The sequence below is a fragment of the Myotis nattereri genome, assembly GCF_964212035.1.
Source record: "Myotis nattereri genome assembly, chromosome: 2".
NCBI lineage: Eukaryota > Metazoa > Chordata > Mammalia > Chiroptera > Vespertilionidae > Myotis > Myotis nattereri.
Genome location: NC_138076.1, coordinates 12,208,430 through 12,229,651, shown reverse-complemented (window position 1 = coordinate 12,229,651; position 21,222 = coordinate 12,208,430). Strand labels below are relative to the sequence as shown.

Here is a 21,222-nt window from a genome sequence, read left to right as displayed (position 1 = left end):
CCTTCACAGCCCTGGCTGCCCCAGCTTCATCCAGAAGGTTGTCTGGATGGTTGTTCTACTGTTTAGCCGTTTGGTTGATTTGCATATTATGCTTTTATTATTATAGATACTAGAGGCCCAGTGCACGGATTTGTGCACCAGTGGGGTCCCTCAGCCTGGCCTGTGCCCTCTTCCAATCTGAGACCCCTTGGGGGATGTTGGAGAGCCAGTTTCGGCCCAATCCCCACAGGCTGGGCTGAGGGACCCCACTGGTGTACCAATCCATGCACCAAGCCTCTAGTATGCATATAAGATCTTTGGTTAATCTTTTCCTTCCCTCTCCCCTCCTGCTTTCCCTCTGAGATTCATCAGTCTGTTCCATGTTTCCATGTCTGTCCATTGAGCGTCTGCCGCCTGATGGTTATTGCATGTCATAGGGTCAGCTGGATGCTTAGATTTATACACACACACACACACACACACACACACACACACACACACACTGTGACCCAGTGCACAAATTCATGCACATTGAAAGGAAATTAATTAGAAGACATTTTAATATCGCTATTTGCCCTTTCTCTATAATAGGATTGTCAACCAAATTCACAATCAGCAATGACAGATGGAAACACGTGTGCAATTGGCGCCAGTGAGCTTTATATGTATCGTGCATGCATGAGTCAACTTAGCCTTTATAGATAAAGAATAAACTTGCTTAATTAGACCTGCTTTCTGATTTAGCTAAACTTTTTCCAGCCCAGTGAAGCACCCAAACTTCTCCTTCAGGTAATTGTCAGCAACACAGCAAATATCAACATGAAACAGATTATTATTGTAGATCACGCAGTGAGAACAAAGGGTAAAATATGTAACTGCAGCAGTGTTTGACTATATTCTGTGCAGTGAGTAAACCTGAAGTCATTTTCAAGGTCCACCATTTCTTACTTCTTTTCAATCGGGTCAAGTTTCTAAGCTTTCTAAATCTCCATTTTCTGGCTAATGAAAAGAAAATGGGATGCCATCGAGTCTCCTATCTACCTACTCCAGGACTTCTGTGAGGATCAAATGAGATGAGGCATGGGAAAACACTTCACAGACATTTGGTTGAAGTGTGAAAAGTTTCCACCTGGCTATGAAGCCAGCCAGTTGTGTTCCTGGGCTGAAGAAACTGTAAGGAGGCTAGTCGTCACTAGGGAGAGGAAGCCAGACGTTGCTACGTGACATCATTACCCAGCGCCCACAGCCACCGTTTCTGGGCTGGGCTGTGGGCCGCATTCTGTGCCACGGCAGCATCAGCTGTGATTTGGTGGGCTGTCGCTCTGGGGTAATGGTGGGGCCTGTGTCCCACTTGGGGGAAGCCAACTGTTGCTTTGTTGGCGTTACTTTCTCTGTAAATGGCCAGTGCATGTCACAGCAGCTCCTGTTAAGCGTCTGCCCCCTGGTGGTCATTGTGCATCATAGCAACCAGTCGGATGGGGGGAGGGACACTTAGCATATTAGTCTTTTATATATATAGATATGAGGGGGACCAAAGTTTTGCCTCCTCAAAATATGCCTTTTAGGATTTTGATTTTTCGACTGGTTATTAAGAAAACAAGACTCTGAAAGAACCTTTGACCCTCCCCTTTATCTGCTTAAAGGAATTTAAATAGAAAAACCTGCTTAAAGCATGATATCATAGAGTAAATGTGCCGGACCCTGAGAAATCTAGCAAAGCCTGTTTGTTGAACTTCCTTCTGCGTACCATTGTTTCTGGGAGGCTCAGCAATCATTTGTTTATTGTTGAGGGCCGCTAGCTAACACTCGGTTTAAATGTGTTGGCTGAAACTCAGAGCATAGGCAGAACCACGTCCTGGGGATAGACGTGGTCAAGAGACTGGGACACCACTCAGTTTGACCTTCCCGCCCAGTGTTAAGGGGATGGATCTCATGATGTCGCCAGGAATTCAAGGCCTTCCCAGATGTGATGCAACTTTCTGTTATTTGAGTATTTATTAAATCTACTTCCGGTGTTGGAGGCCGTTCTGTCCCTCCATTCAGAGGGCAGACGCCACACCTGGTCCCAAGCTTTTATTCTATTTCTGTGACTGCCTTTTCATTTTCTCAAATCCCGAAAGCGCCTCCTACTTAAAAGAACTGGTTCACGTCTCTCTCTCTGTGCTGGACGTGGAGAAGGGAGCCCCCCACCATAGTTTATTACATGTTTGCTCTTTCTATCCACCTCTAAATTGCTTGCTTTCCCTTTAAAATCCCAGACCTCTGCCTCCCTCTCCTTTGTCCAGAATGGCATATCAGTCTCAATTGCCAGTGCCTCTTTGGGTCTCATATTCTTATGGCATCCCCTGCATGTTTATCTGTAATACGGTTTGGACATTTTTCTCCTGTTAATCTGCTGGACCTAATTCCAGCCGGGCATAATAAGATGCGAGAACTTCTTAGAAGGCTGATGGACACCTTCAGCAGGGCTGAAGATCTGCATGTTACTGCCTGCTGCCAGACAGTGAGGGCAGTTACCCCAACCTGATGGTCCTTTACTGTGTACCGAACATGACCTCTGATATGTACGTCTGCTTTGCTACAGGGCAAAATGTGGGAATAGAAAGCCAGGGGTCCGCAGATTTGGGGAGTTTAGTCACTAGAACGAAGTTTCCGTCTGGCCCCCCTATGCCTTCCAAATTCATATTTCTTCTCTAGTCTCTTCATTAATTTATGCACAGCCACTTCTCCAGATTCCTTGAACCCTAGTAAATGCAGAAAAGACCCCAGCATTCATCTGTCTCATGTTAATTTGATTAGCTCAGTCAAAACAACTTAGAAGGTAGGAAGAAAAATGATTTTTTTGCACCGCCATATAAAACAAAATGGTAATATGATGATACTGATAGCTAATTATTTTGAAATCTTATACGCTAGTACGTTTCCCCATGCATTTTCTTCTTTAACCCAAAAGTCCCTCCAACAGAAGACCTCAGTTTAAACCTGGACTCTACCCCTTGGAGTCCAGAGCTTTGGTGACTTATTCAACCTGTTGTTTGCAAAATGAAACGAATGCAGAATCAATCCCTTCAGGGTAGTTGTGAGAATTAATAACATCACAATAGGAGAGATGCTTCACTCTGCGCCTTGTACAAAACAGACACGGCGTGAAGAGGCTCCGCGGGGGTAACTTGCCCCAGACCTTAGCTCCGGAGGGCGGAATCGGGGGCCCAGGGCGCTGGGGACTGCAACCGGCACATGCTGGTCAGCGGCTCCATGCGCTGCGCGCTTCGTTTTTACAAAAGAGAACCGATTTCCATCACACCCTGTGGCACCGTTCAGTGAAACATGAGCGCTTCCAGGGCACGGCTCCCGTTACCGAGGTAATTAATGGGCGCACACAGCCAGCACTAAAATATGTAGGACGCGGAGGAGCTGCGGGTTCCAGGAGCTGAGCGCTCCCGCACCCCGTGACGGTTGGGGCGAGTTCTGGCGATCGGTGTCGTGAACAGTTTCTGTCGGTCACTGAGCGCAATGTGTTGTTGGAACCCAGGTGCCCACTCACTTTTCCTTCCTTATTTTGCTGAAAACAAGCAAACAAGCAAGCAGAACTATATAAACTGCCTACGAATAGAGTGCCCTTGCGCTCCAGTAAAATGGACCGATTTTAACTTTACCTCTCCCTCCGTCGCATGCTTTTGTTTTACGAGAGGACTGTCAACTTACTAACCTTAAAAAAGCTGCTGCTCAGAGAAGAGCGTAAAGTAAAAAAAAGAATTCCGAGTGCAGTTTTAGAGAAAATTTCTCAGTATTAAATTCTGATGTAAATCATCTGGTCCTTCTGAAAAGAAAAAAAAAAGTGGGACATTTATCCAAGGTGGCATTAATTATTAATATTCATGATCTCCCACAAACTATACACATGGCTTTCGGCCAATGAACTCCCGTGGATTTTCCTCCTCACGTGTAAACCTAAAACCAGGTTGTCAAGACCCTTTTGGTCCCATCCCTTCCTGACCGGGAAGTGGGTGGTGGACAGGGAATCCAAGAGCCACCGCGGACCTGGGTCAGCTCCCCTCCATCCGGCACCGTCCGGAGCGGACACCCCCACGGAAAACGAGAAGGAGCCTCCGCTCTCCCTCCAGCTGCCGAGGGTGGTGAACCCACTTCCGCACAGGCCTGAGTCCGCAGTCCCGCGAGCCGCCTCGGGAAGCGCACAGCATGCCGGGATGTGTATTCCTCTCCCTTAGGGCGGAAGGGCGGGCACGCCTGACCCGGGTCCAGTGGCATCCTGGGATATGTAGTCTCTGGCGGTTCGTTGGTGTACTCGGCACCGGCTGACGGAGGAGCCTGCGGCGATACCAGAGACTCCGGCCGGTCACGTGACTGCAGTCTAGCGCGGGGAGCGCACTGCGGCCCCCGCCCCGGCCCAGTGCTCGCTGCGCGCGGCCGTTGCCGCGGAGACGGCGCACGTCGCCCAGCGCGTAGCCCCCGCTGCAGTCCCCCCGCCCCTCTTCTCCCACCACAATGAGATCCTAAGATGGCGGTGGCTGCGGCGGTTGGCGCCGCCTGGCTGAGCTAGGGGAGGCGGCCATTGGGCCCGCGGCAGCCCGGGAACGGTGGACTCTCCCTGCTGCGGTGTCCAGGGGAGGACCGCGGTCGGTGGCGGGTCGAGGGGGCTGACCGTTACTCCGCCCTGGGCTGGAGCGGCCGCTCGGTTTCCAGGTAATAAATAACCTGCGCGTCCCTAGCCCTTGGCAACCGAGGCAGCGCGGCGCCGGGGGCGGGAGAGCAACGGCGCCGGGAAACCTGACCCCCAGGGCCGGGCCTCGGGCCACGCCTCGGTGGGCTCCTGGGTCTCCGCGCTGCCTGCGCTGCTCCCCGCGGCAGACAGCCCGCCCCCTCGTCCGGACCGGCCGACGCCATCTCCGGGTGAGCGTCCGGGGCGCGTTGGGGACCGCGGAGCCCCCTGCTCGCCTCCCGCCCCTCCTTCTCCGCCCGGGGAGGCGGCCGCCTCGGGAATGTCCCTCGAGTGCGGGAGGCGGGGCGGCGGCGGGGCTGTCAGAGGCGGGTAGGCTCGTTCTCGACGGCCAGGGGCCTCGGTGGCCATCGTGCCCGTCCTTGCGCGCCCGCCCTCCCCCCGGTTCCATTCTGTGGGGCGCGCTCACCCAGGATTTGGGGAGAGGAGCGACGCGGCTTTCGGGCCGGGCTGGGCGCCGCGGGGTTCCTGCTGTCCGGCCTGTTCGTGGCGCAGAAGGGCCGCGGGAGGCGGGCCGGCGCCCTGCGGTGCGAGCGGAATGCGAGCCCCGCGCCCCCGCCGGCCCCTCCCGCGGCTCCGGGCCGGGGGGCCTGGACGGGGACACCGCAGGCCCGGGGCGATTCGGGCCGCGTCGCGGGCTGTGCAGACCCCGTGCTGGGGAGGCGGGGCCTCCAGACTTCCAGCCCCGCGGCCCACTCCCCGGGAGCTCGCCTTCCTGCAGAACAGAAACAAACCGTGTACACACACACACACACACACACACACACACACACCCCTCCCCCCCACACACACCCGCAACACGTGTGTGCGTGTGTCCTCTGCCCTCCGGTGACGGGTCCTGTGTCGGCGCTGGGAGAAGCGGGCTTTCCCCCGCGCCGGCTCCGCTTCCCGGACCGCGCCCTCCGGTCGCTTCTGGTTCCTGGGGTGCGAGTCTGAGCTCCGGGGTGCGTCCGAGCTCCGAGGGTGTTGGGGGGGCTGCGAGTCTGAGCTGGGGGGTGCGAGTCTGAGCTCGGGGGCTGCGAGTCTGAACTGGGGGGGTGCGAATCTGAGCTGGGGGGTGCGAGTCTGAGCTGGGGGGTGCGAGTCTGAGCTGGGGGGGTGCGAGTCTGAGCTCGGGGGGGTGCGAGTCGGAGCTGGGGGGGTGCGAGTCTGAGCTGAGGGGGTGCGAGTCTGAGCTGGGGGGTGTGCGAGTCTGAGCTGGGGGGGTGCGAGTCTGAGCTGGGGGGGTGCGAGTCTGAGCTCGGGGGGGTGCGAGTCGGAGCTGGGGGGGTGCGAGTCGGAGCTGGGGGGTGCGAGTCTGAGCTGGGGGGGTGCGAGTCTGAGCTCGGGGGGGTGCGAGTCGGAGCTGGGGGGGTGCGAGTCTGAGCTGAGGGGGTGCGAGTCTGAGCTGGGGGGGTGCGAGTCTGAGCTGGGGGGGGGTGCGAGTCGGAGCTGGGGGGGGTGCGAGTCTGAGCTGGGGGGGTGCGAGTCTGAGCTGGGGGGGTGCGAGTCGGAGCTGGGGGGGGTGCGAGTCTGAGCTGGGGGTGGGGTGCGAGTCTGAGCTGGGGGTGGGGTGCGAGTCTGAGCTGGGGGTGGGGTGCGAGTCTGAGCTGGGGGGGCGGGGGGTTGCGAGTCTGAACTGGGGGGCACCTGCTGCCCGCCTTCCCTCTCACCTGCCTTCCCTCACCTGCTGGCCAGAGCCGCAGGAAACCACGCACATACGGGCTTTCCGAACTGGAGGTAAACCTTGTGTTTTTGTAACAACAAAGTCATCTCTCTCTAAGAAAGTTGGTAACTTTTAAATACCCCCCCCCCCCCCCCCACACACACACACAGTTCTGGAATAGTCCGAGTGACCGGAAGCTAAGTCTGCAGAGTAAGCGCTGGCGCGGGTCTTTCCGTGGTAATTATATTCCAGGGTAGATGTTAAGGCCGGGCATGGCTGTGTGGTGGCATCTTGCAAGTTTGGAGGATTTAAACATTTGTGTCTATCGCATTGCTTCCCAAAAGGATTAAAGTAGCTTGGGTTTAAAATATTGGTAAATTGGATTTTTCTTCTCTGTTGATCTAAACATATTTTAGGCCTAAACAACATAGTACTTGTTCTATACTTCCCAGTGTAAAGAATTTATTAAAGTCTTTTTTTTTTTTTTTTATTCAAAAGCAGACAACAGCTTTGAAGTGTGAAGCAAAAAAGAGCAATTTCTGAGCTGCAAATACTAGTTTCCAAGCAGGTAATTTGACCTCATCCTGTGTTACCCCCCCACCCCCTCGTATTACAGCTGAAGATTTAGGATGAAGACGCATCCAAACCCCGGCAGGGGAGGCCTCCGCTTAGTGAACACAGTCCTGGTTGGCTGCCCTGGTGGCCTGCTGCTGGGGATGCCACTCTGATCCGCCTTCATACTTTCCTTAGAAAGGAACCGTGTCATTCCTAATTATTAAATACTGGAACAGTGTGTAATACCTTTTGAAATGTCTTTCTTTTCATAGAAATTCTTCAGACCATTTGAGTTTGAATTTGTCCTGTTTGGATAGCCAAATCCATTTATTCTTAAGTAATCTTGTACAACTTCTCTATTACTCATAGTTTTTATTCACAAACTATTTTTTGGGTTATACATACTATTGACTAGAGTTTATTTTTTTCATTAGTTTCTATGCATAGTGTATTATTAAATCCTGGCTATATGAAGATACTCTCTGACCAGCAGAAAAAAGCCAGTGTAAGTTCATTGAGGGAAAGTTTGCTAAGGACAATTTAGAAATTAAATAACTAAAGGATGAGGAGTAGAAGAAATTTTGGTTAAAAATATTTTAGAAATAATCTCTTTTTTAAAAAAATCTTAATCTGAATTCTGTGAAAATTTTAAGGCTATTTTCTAAATTTATTTAATATGTTTTTGCTTTCTAGGAAAGCAGACAGATCTTCAGCTTCCTTATGAAATAAGCTGACCCTCAGGAGAAAATACAGATTGACAGTGGATTTATATCTTAATAGGGGCCTGGTGCACAAAATTTGTGCACGGGTTGGGTCCCAAGGCCTGGCCGGTGATCAGGGCCGATCTGTGGGGCAACTGGCGGGGCGATTGGGGGGCCCCCCCCCCACTGGCATTGACCTTGGCCAGCCTGGTGCCGCCTGCTTGCCGGCCCCGCCCCCCGCCGGTTGCCTCCCTCTGGCATCCTCCTTGGTTGGCCTGGGGGCTGGGAGCAGGGCCTGCATTGAGTGTCATAGCGACCGGTTGTTTTCCTGTTGGGTCGATTTGCATATTAGACTTTTATTATATAGGATAATAATTCTCAGTAGTATTTTCTTTTTTTAATTGTCAGACTATAACAGAATAGGAAAAGAAAAATAGAATTCTGGGGGAAGGTCAAAAGTGAGTGTATGCATTAGAGTTCTTAACACTAAAGTAGGACTTTGGTAAAATAAAAAGAATTGTAAAATGAGTTATAAAGTAAAATAATTTTCCTTTTAATATGTTAGTGAAGATGGATAAGATGAAGCAAAAACATAGAATCATTGGGCTAACTCACATTAGAAGAACTTGGTTTTCTCAATAGGGGTTTGGCCACCTGAAGGAGGCAAGCATATTTGAAACCTGGGCAAAAATATAAAAGGTTTGAAATTCTCACATTGGAATTTAATGAGAAGCTATTATGGATACATAGCAATATATTCATCTTACAAATTTAATTGAGTGCCTACAGGTGGTACTAAATGACTGAAAAGTACTTGAGATATGGCAGTGAGCAAAACAGACCAGGTGCCTTACCTCATGGAGTAAATTTACATTTTGAAAATGCGTTTGTGTGTATGTGTGTATGTAGTATACTGTAGTAATGGACATAGGAAGTGCCATTTTATAATTGTTCCCCACTGACAGGTGGAGAGTGGAAGCGGAGAAAAACCATTAAATGAATTGACAGAATAGGCAAATAGGTGAGGAAGTTAAGGATGCTAACCAGGCATTTTTGGAAGGGCTTTCCTTCACAGATTGATTTCTTGAAAAAATTACCTAATGACCATCTTTTCAAACCCTTCCCATTAATAAGCAGATTACAATTATGGAATTAACCCTCACCACCCTGTTGAAATTGCTCTTAACAAAGGTTATTATCAGTAATCTTATTGCTAAGTCCAAGTGGACATTTCTCAGTACTTTTCTTACCTGACAAAATGACATCTAGCATTCTTATATCCCCTGTCTTTATACACTTTTCTCCATTTCTAGTTACATTGGTTTCCCTTAGATCTTTGTACCTTCACAGTGTTCTTTTTCTCTTTAAATATCAGTGTTCTTCAGTCTTTTCTCTTACTCTTCATCTTTTCCTGAGCCTTCTGTTCCATTTTAAGTACTTTTATGAATGTGTGACTTGCAAATTTCTCTCCAGCCTAGATTTCACTTCTGAGAGATTCGTATTTGTTCGCTAGACAAATTTAATTGGGTATACCATAGGTATCTCAAACTCAACATTTTTTCTCAACTAAAACCTGTTCCTTTTCAAGTCACCTTGAATGTATCATCGTGTACCCAGTTATTCATGCTTCAGGTTGTTCTAGGGGTCATCCTTTTATTCTTTCCTCACTGCCTCATCTCCATATCATAATATATAGTCACCAGTTCCTGTTGATTCTGCCTTGGAAATCTTGTTGTATTGGCCCTCTTCTCTACATACCTACTGTTTTGATTATTGGAAGTCTTTCTATATAAATAATAGTTTATATTAGTGTGTCTACAGAATAAAATTTAGGAGGCAGAGATCCTATATTTTTAATGGTGACTCTGAGATGATTAGAAAGGTTGGCATGAAGAAGAGAGAAATAACTTGCCTTTATTTTGCACTTTTAATGGGGTAGATTTTTATAATGTTAAGAGAATTGGTCCATTTGCCATTTTTTTATTTAATATTTAATGATAACTTTTTAAAAAATACATTTTTATTGATTTCAGAGAGGAAGGGAGAGGGAGAGAGAGATAGAAACATCAATGATGAGAGAGAATCATTGATTGGCTGCCTCCTGCACGCCCCACACTGGGAATGGAGCCTGCAACCCAGGCATTTGCCCTGACAGGAATCGAACCCTGACCTGGTTCATAGTTTGACGCTTATCCACTAGGCATGTGCCTCTTTAATACATTTGGTATTATGTTATTACATATTCTACCTCATTGTATTGTTAATTGCATTATAAAAGTAGACAAAGTTGTTTATTTTATAAACTTAGTAGACTTTATTTAGGAAGTGGTTTTCTTAGAAAGGTTTAAAAATGTTTGATCCATTTTTCCCAAACTAATTTTAATGTGTTCAAATTGTTTTAGAATCTTATTTTAATAGTTTTCAGTTATTAGCCTAAAAATAGATCCTTAATAAATTTATAAATTTATCTTAAAGGGTTTATTACTCTATTGATAGAAAGCATAACATTCTATTTTAAGAAAAAGTTATTATCTAAGAATTTTTACTTACCTTTAATAATTTCCAATCTAATTTACATTTTAAGACAATTTACTTTTAGTACTTTTCAGTATGATATCACCTGTATTGCATAGGTATTTTTTGAGCTATTTAATATTACAAATATGATCAATGGTTCTGTCATCATTGATGTTTCTTTCTTCCTCTTTCTGAAATCAATAAAAATAATTAAAAAATATTACAAATTATATCAATACATCTAGAAAATAGTAGTTGCCAAATGTTTAGTTTAAATGAGTCATTTCAGTTTACTGGACATATCTCTCTGTGGGTATCAATTATTGCAAAAAATGTTTAAGATAGAGAAAAGAGGAAAAAGACTTTATGTTCCTATCCCTCTAACCAATAATTGATTGCATGCAAGCATTTTATTGTAGTTTCTTAAAATCTGTATACAATTTTGCATATTGCTTTTTTCCTCTTTTATACTAGAGGCCCTATGCACGAAATTCATGCAAGAGTAGGTCTTCTTTCCCTGGCTGCTGGTACCAGCTTCCCTCTGGCTGCCGGCAGGCACCCGGGACCCAGGCTTCCCTTGCAGCCCTGACTTTGTCTGGAAGGGCGTCTGGTCTAATTAGCATATTATGCTTTTGTTATTATAGGTGATGATATATTTTAAACACAGGGAATATTATTTAGCCTTCATAATTACATGTTTTGAAGGGAACTCTTCCCTAATAGCATTCAGTCTATCATTTGATAGTTTTCAATTTATTACAATTTTAGCATAATAAACAACTTCCTTTATTATAGTCCCCTCCTCTTCAACTGTGCCCCCTACCACCACTCATATTTTTTTAGATTAGCTATGGAGAGGTAGAATTACTGGATCAAACCAATTTTAGTTCTTGATACAGAATTGCCAAAATGCTTTCTGGAAAGCTTATACCTTTTTAGGTTCTCACCATAGTGATTGAGTGTTCTGGTTTCCCTTTGCTGTCATTAGGATTTAGTAACATATGTAATTGAGCAAATTTAATAATCTCCTATTTTAATTTTCAGCCAGATTGTATTTATGTCTTTATCATTTTATGTTTACTGATTTTTTGTAAATTGCATGATCAGATTATTTGGAGTGGGGAGGGTTTTTTTTTTTTTTTAATTCTTCATATAGTAAAGATATTAATTGTATACTTCGTATTTATTTCAGTGGTTTTTCCCAATTTATCGTTTACTGTTTATTTGCAGCATACTTAGGATTTACTTTTATGTGAATAAAACCTGTCAAACTTGCCCTAACTGGTTTGGCTCAGTGGATAGGGCGTCGGCCAGAGGACTCAAGGGTCCCAGGTTCGATTCCAGTCAAGGACATGTACCTTGGTTGCGGGCACATCCCCAGTAGGGAGTGTGCAGGAGGCAGCTGATCGGTGTTTCTCATCAATGTTTCTAACTCTATCCTTTTCTCTTCCTCTCTGTAAAAAAAATCAATAAAATATATTTAAAAATAAAACAAAACAAAAAACCTGTCAAACTTTTTTTTTTTGCATCCCAAATTAGTAAGATCTCTCTTTTTAAAAGTTCTATTTTGTATGTTCTTTGATTTTTAAATCTTACTTATTTTTAATCTATTTACTATCTTGGTGTTGTATAAGGTAGCCTTTTCCAATTGGAGAGAATTAAACTCTGATGCTCTGAGCCCTCCATTGTTTACTGTGTATTAATTCCTCTCTGTGTCTGGACTGGTACTAGGTATGCACCATCCTTGGAAGAATTGAGAAAACCCTTATTTAAGTCATTTTTCTGTGTTCTGTATCTGAGATGAAGAATCCTAATTAAAGAAAGCCTGTTAAAGCTCTAAATAAATCTTTTTCAAAATTCTTTAGCAAATTGTCTCAACTGACTAATCCTGCATCATAGACTTCTTGTGAGGATTAAAATGATGAAATGCACATCAAATAGTATAGTGCTTGGCTTACATATAGAAAATACCAAGATGTAGTTGTTAGCTATAATTTTTCTCATTTTTTTTTCTATTTAGGTATATTTGAGGATTTTCTTTTTTGGGTCGGTACTAATTTAACCATATGGGCATTCGATATGGTTGAGTTATCTTGGAACTAGTTTTCTATTTTCCTGACTTCTATTGCTATTCTTGCTTTTTATTTTTCATACAGTAATTTTTTTTCTGACTTGTTTATTCTTACCTGTTCTATTAAATTCCAAGAAGAATCACAGTGAGGTTTTTGTTGGAATTTCATTAAGCCTGTACATTTAGGGAAAAAAAATGGTATGTTTGTAATAATGCGTTTCCTACCAGGGAAGAGAGTTTGTTTTTCTTCTTATAAAATTTTATCTTCTATTGTTTTAAAGAGTTTAGTAGTGCTTCTCCACATAGGGCAAATAATATTATTCCTACATATTTTTTTTGTCACTACAGACAGTCCTCAGGTTATGTCGGACTCGCGACATCTCCCATTTATTTATAAGAAAAAAAGTTCTGTCATTTTGACGTATGTACATATGTGCTTTATGTTTTTTATTATTTATTTACCACAAGTAAAGCTCAGGAATTGTTATCTTTCTTTTAAATTTTTTCATTGTTTCACTTCATTACTGCTGTGTGTGCGCTCCATGTGAGTGACATAGGTGCTTATGTAGGTGGCTCTGACAGCGAAGATCTCATTAAGTCTCACCATAGGAACGGATCTCCGATGTAACCTGAGGACCTAGTGTATGATAGTGGCATCAATTTTCCCCAGTGTATTTTCTGAAGAATTGGTGATTATTTGAAGTGGTCTAGGTTTTTTAATGCATATATATATATATATTTTTTAATATGTTTATATTGATTTTGGAGAGAAAGGAAGGGAGAAGGAGAGGGAGAGGGAAAGAGAAAGAGAGAAGCACATCTATCCAAGAGAGAAACATCAATCGGCTACCTTCTGCACACCCCCTACTGGGAATCGAGCCTGCAACCTTTGGCATGTGCCCTGACCTTTATTTTTTACTGTTGTTAATTCTCCCCGGAGGACATTTTTCCATTGATTTTCAGAGAGAATGGAAGGGAGGGGGAGAGACAAAGAAACATTGATGTAAGAAAGACATCAATTGATTGCCTATAGCATGTGCCCCGACCAGGGCCAGTGATTGAGTCTGTAACCAAGGTACATGCCCTCGTGCCCTTGACCGGAATAGAACCTAGAACCCTTCAGTCCGCAGGTCGAGGCTCTGTTCACTGAGCCAAACCAGCTAGGGCCAAGCCAGCGACCTTTGGTGCATGGGACAATACTCAACAACTGAGCCACACTGGCCAGGGCTTAATGCATATTCTTTAAAAATACCACCACCTCTCTTTTCAATATTAATATTTGTTTATTTTTCTGTATTTTTTTTTAAGACTTCCGAAACAATGCTAAATAACTGATAATGTGGCATTCTTGTTTTGGTCTTTATTTTAATAGGGATATCCTTAATGTTTTATTTTAAAATTATTGTCCATTGGTTTAAAATGTACTTTTTCAACTCCAGAAGTTTATTAAAGTAATGTATGTTCATTGAAAAAAAAAAACACTGTATAAAAAATAAATATAGCTTTAAGGAGCTGTCAGTACATTTGTACTTTTAAGATGTTTTTTCAAATTTGAAGTGCTGAATTTTATCACATCACTTTATTTTGAAATGACAAAATTTAATCTGCTCTGTAATATGTTAACACATGATTCTGATAAATATCCTAGCATTAAAACATCCAGGCGATCAATCCTTTTTCATGGATGATAACCCTTTTAATACTGTGTTCTAGTGACGAATGGGATAAGTTAGGATCTTAGAATTAAAGCACCTAGTATTAGTATTCATCTTTGACATTTTTAAAAATAAATCTTTATTGTTCAGTTTATTACAGTTGTTCCTCTTTTTCCCCCCATAGCTCCCCTCCACCCGGTTCCCACCCCACCCCACCCCATGCCCTTACTCCCCCCCACTGTCCTTTTCCATAGGTGTATGATTTTTTTCCAATCTCTTCCTGCACCCCCACACCACCTTCTCGAGAATTGTCAGTGCACTCCCTTTCTATGACCTTGATTCTATTATATTCACCAGTTTATTCTGCTCATCAGATTTTTCATTCACTTGATTTTTAAATTTACTTGTTGATAGACATGTATTTGTTGTCACTTTGTTGTTCATAATTTTTTTTAAATATTTTTACTGCTTTTATTTCAGACAGGAAGGGAGAGGGAGAGAGAGATAGAAACATCAATGATGAGAGAGAATCATTGATTGGCTGCCTCCTGCATGCCCTTTACTGGGAATCGAGCCCACAACCCGGGCAAATGCCCTGACTGGGAATTGAACCTGTAACCTCCAGGTTCATAGGTCAACATCAACCACTGACCCACGCCAGCCAGGCTGTTGTTCATAATTCTTATCTTTACCTTTTTCTTCTTCCTCTTCTTAAAGAATATCCTTCAGCATTTCATATAATCCTGGTTTGGTGGTGATGAACTCCTTTAGCTTTTTCTTATCTGTGAAGCTCTTTATCTGACCTTCAATTCTAAATGATAGCTTTGCTGGGTAAAGTAATCTTGGTTGTAGGTTCTTGCTATTCATTACTTGAGTATTTCTTGCTACTCCCTTCTGGGCTGCATAGTTTCTGTTGAGAATACACCCTTTTGTGGGCTGTGTGCACAGGCTTGTTGTAGTTAGGCCTTGATTACTGTTGGTATCCCTGGGAGGAATTGACCTCCAGGCCAATTGGTTGTGAGGACCAGCTGTGTCTACAATGGAAGAACTGTGCTGAAGAGACACCCTTATGTGGCAGGACTTGCTTCAGTGGGGCTTTGGTGCTCACTGAGTCTGCTCCTTGAGTGTGTCGCTTATGAATGTGAAGAGTTGTAATCCAGTATGGTTTCAAACTGACCACTGGGTACACTGGCTCTTGGATCTCCAAGGACGTGCAAAGTCAGCCACTGCCTGAAGCCACCCAGCAGGAGCTACAGCAAGATCTGCAGATTCCTCCTCTTTGTTTGGGGTTTGGAAGTGCCCAGATGAGGTCCAGCTGTGAAGCAAGGCAGGCTACTGCTGCCAAGCCTTGGGCCTTCTTTTGGAAGCTTTGGAGCTCTCTGACCCAGCTGCAGTTTGTTAGGCTAGGGTACGAAAGCGCAGGCCATTATATGCAAAAGCTGCTGCCACAGCTTGGGTGGGGCGGGGTTTCAGGGAATCACCAGGGCGGAGCAAACAGCATGGCTGCCAGTCAGCCCTACACCAGGGAGGTTCCACATCCCGCGCTCCCACACAGGAACAATCGCTGCGAGCACCTCTGAGAGAAAGCTGCCCTCATGTTCCTGTCCCAATGCCAGACAGTCTAGTTTCACTTGGTATGAGTCTGGGTCCCCAGAGTCTCTCCCGGAACTGGAGTTCAGAGCGATCGGGAGCCTGTATCTCCCTCCCAGTTGAAAAAAAAACAGCGTACTCATTTGCCAGCCTGCTTCACGAGCGCCTCTGCACCTCTACCTCCTACCAATCTCAATGCACTTTTTTCTTTCCTTCTAGTTGTAGAACTTCCTCTCAGCCAGCCTTCTCGTGGTTCTGGATGATACTTGTTTTGTCTTTTAGTTGGAGTTTTGATGTGGTTGTGAGAGGCAGCAAGTACAGGTGTTTACCTATGCCGCCATCTTGGTTCTCCTCCCTTTGACATTTTTAACTGCATCACCTTGGCAAAATCATCTAACTCCTTTTAATGTTGGTGTTAATGTTTATAAAATGAAAAACCTATTATAACCCTGATGTCTAATGGCCTTTCCTGCCCTTTGGATTATAAAGTTGTAAAGTTGTCTCACCCTCTCCTTCACTCAGCCTCTCTCCAACAGGCACAGTTCCATACTCAGTGGAAATCCAGGATATGTAGAAATCTTCTCATGATAATCTCTGTTCTTAAACCTTTGCTTGCTTCTCCCGTTGCTGCTACTATTTCTCATCTCTGACTCGGGCATGAAATTCACTGCCTTCCTTGATTTTTACAAAATTCCTAGAAATACAATTTAAAGGCAAAATATTTTTAAAGTGATTTAAGCCACTGTATTCTTTGCTTTTATAGGCCACCCATCTAGTCCTGCTGCTTCCTACCTCCTCGTCTTGCTTACCATTACTTTCCTTTCTATTAAAACCAAGCCTTTCTTTGTGTTTCATGCAGAGCAGTTCTGCCCTCTGTATCCTTGACATAAAGCAAATGCCTGGGTCTCTGGAGAGTATTAGTTTCTTTTCTAAGAGCACTTTTGGTTTTAGTTGTTAGTAACTTTTTCCTGTCTCATTATCTTTTAGGACTTCTGTTGAATAAATTAAATGAAATAACCTTAAAGTTTACAGGCAAGTCTACATAGTGGATATTCAGAGGTTTTCCTTCTCGCCCCATCACTCCTACTACTTAACTCATATTAATCATACTATGTCTAAATTAACGTGTTGTGATATGTGGTTGGCAGTGACTCTTTTAATTTTATAAAATCAACTTTTCCGAGATTCTTTTATATTGCTAAGTTTCATGGAGTGATTTAAATATTAGAGTTCGTTTTTATGTGTTAAAAGGTTTTTACTTGTTTTACAGAAAATTAATTGTTAAAGCCAGTATGGCCGCAGGAGGAGGTCCTTTTGAAGAAGGCATGAATGATCAGGATTTACCAAACTGGAGCAATGAGAATGTTGATGACCGACTCAACAATATGGTATGATTATCTTATTATGGTGTGTTACTGACTACTGGTATTAAAATGCAGCTTTCCCTTGACTTAGCTAAATCAGATTCACTGAAACTATCTGTAAAGGAGACACATGTTTTCTGGCTGGCCAGGGTATTAAGTGATGCTGGGACATTTGTTATATTAGTGAAGACATTTTTCTTTGCAGGTAACAGATACCAACTTGAGTTAGCTTAAGCCAAAAAAGAGGTTTCTTTAATAAGGATATACAGCTGTTTTATGGAAAACAGCTTAAAGGAATAAAGTTGGGTTTTAAAAAGGGACTGAAAAAAGGAACTAGAAAGTTGTCAAGAATTACTTTTTTGCTCCTTTTACTCTCCTGAATTCCTCTGTTTAACACAACTTTTTCTTCACAGCCCAGCTTTCTCTTCTGCTCCACATGGTGCACTATGGCTGCCCTTTGATTCTAAAGTTTTCAGTTACAGCTGCAATTAAATACTGACTAGTTACCTTTTTCACTGACTAGTGAAATTTTAAAGTATAAATATCCCAAATTACATTAGATATGCATCTTTTTTTCCAGTTATCTATGGCAGGATTGGATGGGGTTGATAGAATAAGAGATTGGCAGGAACACCAACACATGGATTGGGGTGGAGGGACAGTTTGTAGAGAAGGAAGTTTTGTTATAAATGAGGAAAATATCCCAAAGGTTTTATTATTGTAAAACTAAAGGATTCTTCTAACCTAGATATGGTGGGAATTTATAGACTTTTTGTTGAATGAGTTAGGTTAGTAAATAAAAATGTTTTCTAGTGAAAACATTAAGCATTTTTTGTTATCAGATCTTATATAATAAGAACACTGTTTCCTATAAAAACAGTAAGTTATGTTTATTGCTTACTATATGCTAGGCACTGTGCTAGATATTTTCTGTATGTTATTTTTAATTGTGTTTTAAAGGTGACACCATTTTAGAGATTAGGCAGTTGTGACTATGGGAAGTTAAATTGCTTAGGGTCATGCAATGGAGTATTTCTTCAGAAAACAGTAATTACTTTAGAACCCAGGTTGATTCCAGATCTGCCTTCTTATCATTCATACTAACTTTAAAGGAGGGCAGTAAAGGTATCTGTAAATTAATTTCCATATTCAATCAATCTATCTATCATCTATCTATCTATCTATCTATCTATCTATCTATCTATCTAAAAACCTAAGCGACTGTTATGACAGGTCACCAAATAACCTGTCACTATGATGCGCACTGACCACCAGGGGGCAGATGCTCAATGCAGGGGCTGCCCCCTGGTGGTCAGTGCAATCCCACAGCCAACCTCCCCTGGCCGGCCAACCTCCTGCGGTCCCTCCTCCCAACCAGCCCCGATTGGGACTGGGTGAGACAGCCCTGATCACTGGCCAGGCCAAGGGACCCAACCCGTGCGTGAATTCGTTCACCAAGCCTCTAGTTTATAAATAATAACCATTTATAAAAATGCTTTTGAAAATATATATTAAGACTGACCCTACGGTTGGAGTTTGGGGATTTCTTTTTTTTTTTGGTACTAATCTAAAACTGATGGTTTAGTAATCCTATATAATAAAAGACTAATATGCAAATTGTCCCTGCGACCGGGAGTTCGACAGGGAGTTCGACCAGGGGATGGGGCCAACTGGCCAACAGCCCGAGGCCCCTCCCCCTGGCCAGCCCCGCCCCTGATCAGCCCCCCTACCCCGATCAGGGGTGGGGCTGGCTGGCCAAACGCCTGGAGCCCCTCCCTCATCCAGTCCTGCCCCCGATCAGCCCAGATTGGGGCGGGCTGGCCAGACCCCACCTGTGCATGAATTCATGCACCAGGCCTCTAGTAGTAAATAATTGTCTCTAAGATTACATGTTGATGTGAAAGTGTTTGGTCATTTTTAAAACTTACCAAAATTTTTTAAGCATAAGTAATTTTTCTGGTTTGATAGAGGCCCTATTAACTCTTGCCTTTACTTTTTTAAAGGATTGGGGTGGCCAACAGAAGAAGGCAAATAGATCATCAGAAAAGAATAAGAAAAAGTTTGGTGTAGAAAGTGATAAGAGGGTAACTAATGATATTTCTCCGGAGTCATCACCAGGAGTTGGAAGACGAAGGACAAAGACTCCACACACATTTCCACATAGTAGATATATGACTCAGATGTCTGTTCCAGAGCAGGCAGAATTGGAGAAACTTAAACAGCGGATAAACTTCGGTGATTTAGATCAGGTTAGTGAATTATTTTAAAAATAAGTTTTGACTAAGGGAAATATTTGAGATGGATTAAATAATTTCTTTTAAATAAAATATTGAGCTTTTTATTTTTTTTAGTTTCTGCATGGAAAGAATTTTAGTCAGTGATGGTACTGTAGGTTCTTTGAAGGGCAGCAGGTCTTATTTCTAAACTTGCTAAAGATATCTTTCTTTACTTTGTTACTGTATCTTATTACTAAAATTATTTCAGTATGAAACTAAATTTTGTTAGTACTGAATAAGATTGCTATTAAGGCCGAAACCGGTTTGGCTCAGTGGATGGAGCGTCGGCCTGCGGACTGAAAGGTCCCAGGTTCAATTCCGGTCAGGGGCATGTACCTGGGTTGCGGGCATATCCCCAGTGGGAGCTGTGCGGGAGGCAGCTGATCGATGTTTCTCTCTCATCGATGTTTCTAACTCTCTATCTCTCTCCCTTCCTCTCTGTAAAAAATCAATAAAATATATTTTAAAAAAAAAAGATTGCTATTAAGGAAAATGGAAGACCCATATTAGAATATTTATTATTGGCTCAGTGTGGAATGTGTTGGATAAACTTCATTTAGAATAAAACTAGAGTTTGTATTAGTAATCGCTGAAGTAAAGTTTACAAATAAGAGCAAGTAGAAATGATAATGAACTCTTTAAGATGCTGAGGTTTTGTTTTTTTAATTGTGGTAAACTGCACATAACATAAAAAATTAACTATCTTCACCATTTTTAAGAGTTCAGTGACATTATTTACACTCACCTTATTGGGATACCATCACCACCATCCAGCTACAGAACTGTTTTCATCTTGGAAAACTACGATTCTATTCCCATTAAAAAACAACAACTCATTCTCCACTCCCCACAGCCCCTGACAACCACCATTCTGCTTTCTGTCTCTGAATTGGACTGCTCTTGGTACTTCATGTGGGACTAGGTATAACAGCTTGTGCTGTTGGTGATGAGTTTAATGTTAATGAACTTCATATGTGCTTTACACAGTATTTGTCCTCTTGGTGACTGGCTTATTTTACTCAGTATAGTGTTCTCAAGGTTCATCCCTGTTGCAGCACATGTCAGGATTTCCATCCTTTTAAAAGCTGAATAATTTGCCATTTTGGGTAAATGATAATGAACTCTTACTATTTTACTATCACATCAGTACTTTATATAGATTAACAGGTTTCCAGATATGCATAAATGTAGATCAAGTCTGGTATGGTGATGATCATATGTCATTTAGTCATTTATTTACTAATTATTGAACACATATTATATGCCAGGCACTGAGCCTAGTACTTTTTCAGGCGTTGCTTCATAAAAACAACTCTTTATGCTGGTGGTCATATTAATTTAACATTGATTCATTGGATCTAAAGCCTATACAAAAATCTGTGAACAAGTAAGACTAGCACTGTTAGTTATAAATATGTCCTAGTACTTTCTGTAGACTAATCTTGCTGATATTCATTAGTTGAATAGTCTGAAAATTAGGAATCAAATTTGTACTGACCAAATTTTGATATTTTAGTAGAATTTTGTAGATCTGAAGCTATTTCATATCTTACTACAAGGTGTTTATGCACACCTGAATCAGTGTCTGATGGTGAAACTGACTAAGATTTTTTTAATTGTTGTAAGGTAAATGTTTGAATTTGTTTTCTTTTTCATATATAGAGAAGCATTGGAAGTGATTCTCAAGGCCGAGCAACAGCTGCTAATAACAAACGTCAGCCTAGTGAGAACCGAAAGCCCTTCAACTTCTTGCCTATGCAGATTAATACTAACAAGAGCAAAGATGCTGCTCCAGGTCCTCAAAAGAGAGAAGTTATTGGCTCAGCACAATGTAAAGAGTTGCTTGCTTCTGCTTTAAGTAATGACCTTTTGCAAAACTGTCAAGTGTCTGAAGAAGATGGGAGAGGAGAGCCTGCAATGGAGAGCAGCCAGGTGGTAAAATGTTTCTTTTGCTCTTTGCCTTCACAAACCTCAAAGTCTAAAACATTAACATTAAAAACCTATATATATAAAAGCCTGAGTGACCATAATGACCGAATGACCAAATGACCGGTAGCTATGATGTGCACTGACCATCAAGGGGCAGATGCTCAACGTAGGAGCTGCCCCCTGGTAGTCAGTGCGCTCCCAT

The 21,222-nt window shown here is 43.2% G+C and overlaps 2 protein-coding genes across 3 annotated transcripts in view; one reads left to right on the top strand and one right to left on the bottom strand.

Moving 5' to 3' along the window:
- Window positions 1-5,287, bottom strand: part of FGL1 (fibrinogen like 1) — a 33,442-nt gene extending 28,155 nt beyond the window's left edge. Inside the window, exon 1 of one of the 2 annotated variants that reach the window (XM_081084724.1) lies at window positions 5,127-5,287. The gene's annotated coding sequence lies outside the window, so the exon portion shown is untranslated. Of the gene's footprint in view, window positions 1-3,688; window positions 3,800-5,126 lie in introns of those variants that run through there. The other variant, XM_081084725.1, reaches the window with a different exon arrangement.
- The window catches only part of PCM1 (pericentriolar material 1), a 94,775-nt gene continuing 77,970 nt past the window's right edge, over window positions 4,418-21,222 (top strand). The window contains exons 1-5 of the mRNA XM_081084715.1: window positions 4,418-4,683; window positions 6,861-6,930; window positions 16,722-16,839; window positions 18,819-19,064; window positions 20,754-21,023. Coding sequence (XP_080940841.1) covers window positions 16,744-16,839; window positions 18,819-19,064; window positions 20,754-21,023 — 612 coding nt within the window. The 5' untranslated portion in view covers window positions 4,418-4,683; window positions 6,861-6,930; window positions 16,722-16,743. The remainder of the gene's footprint in view (window positions 4,684-6,860; window positions 6,931-16,721; window positions 16,840-18,818; window positions 19,065-20,753; window positions 21,024-21,222) is intronic.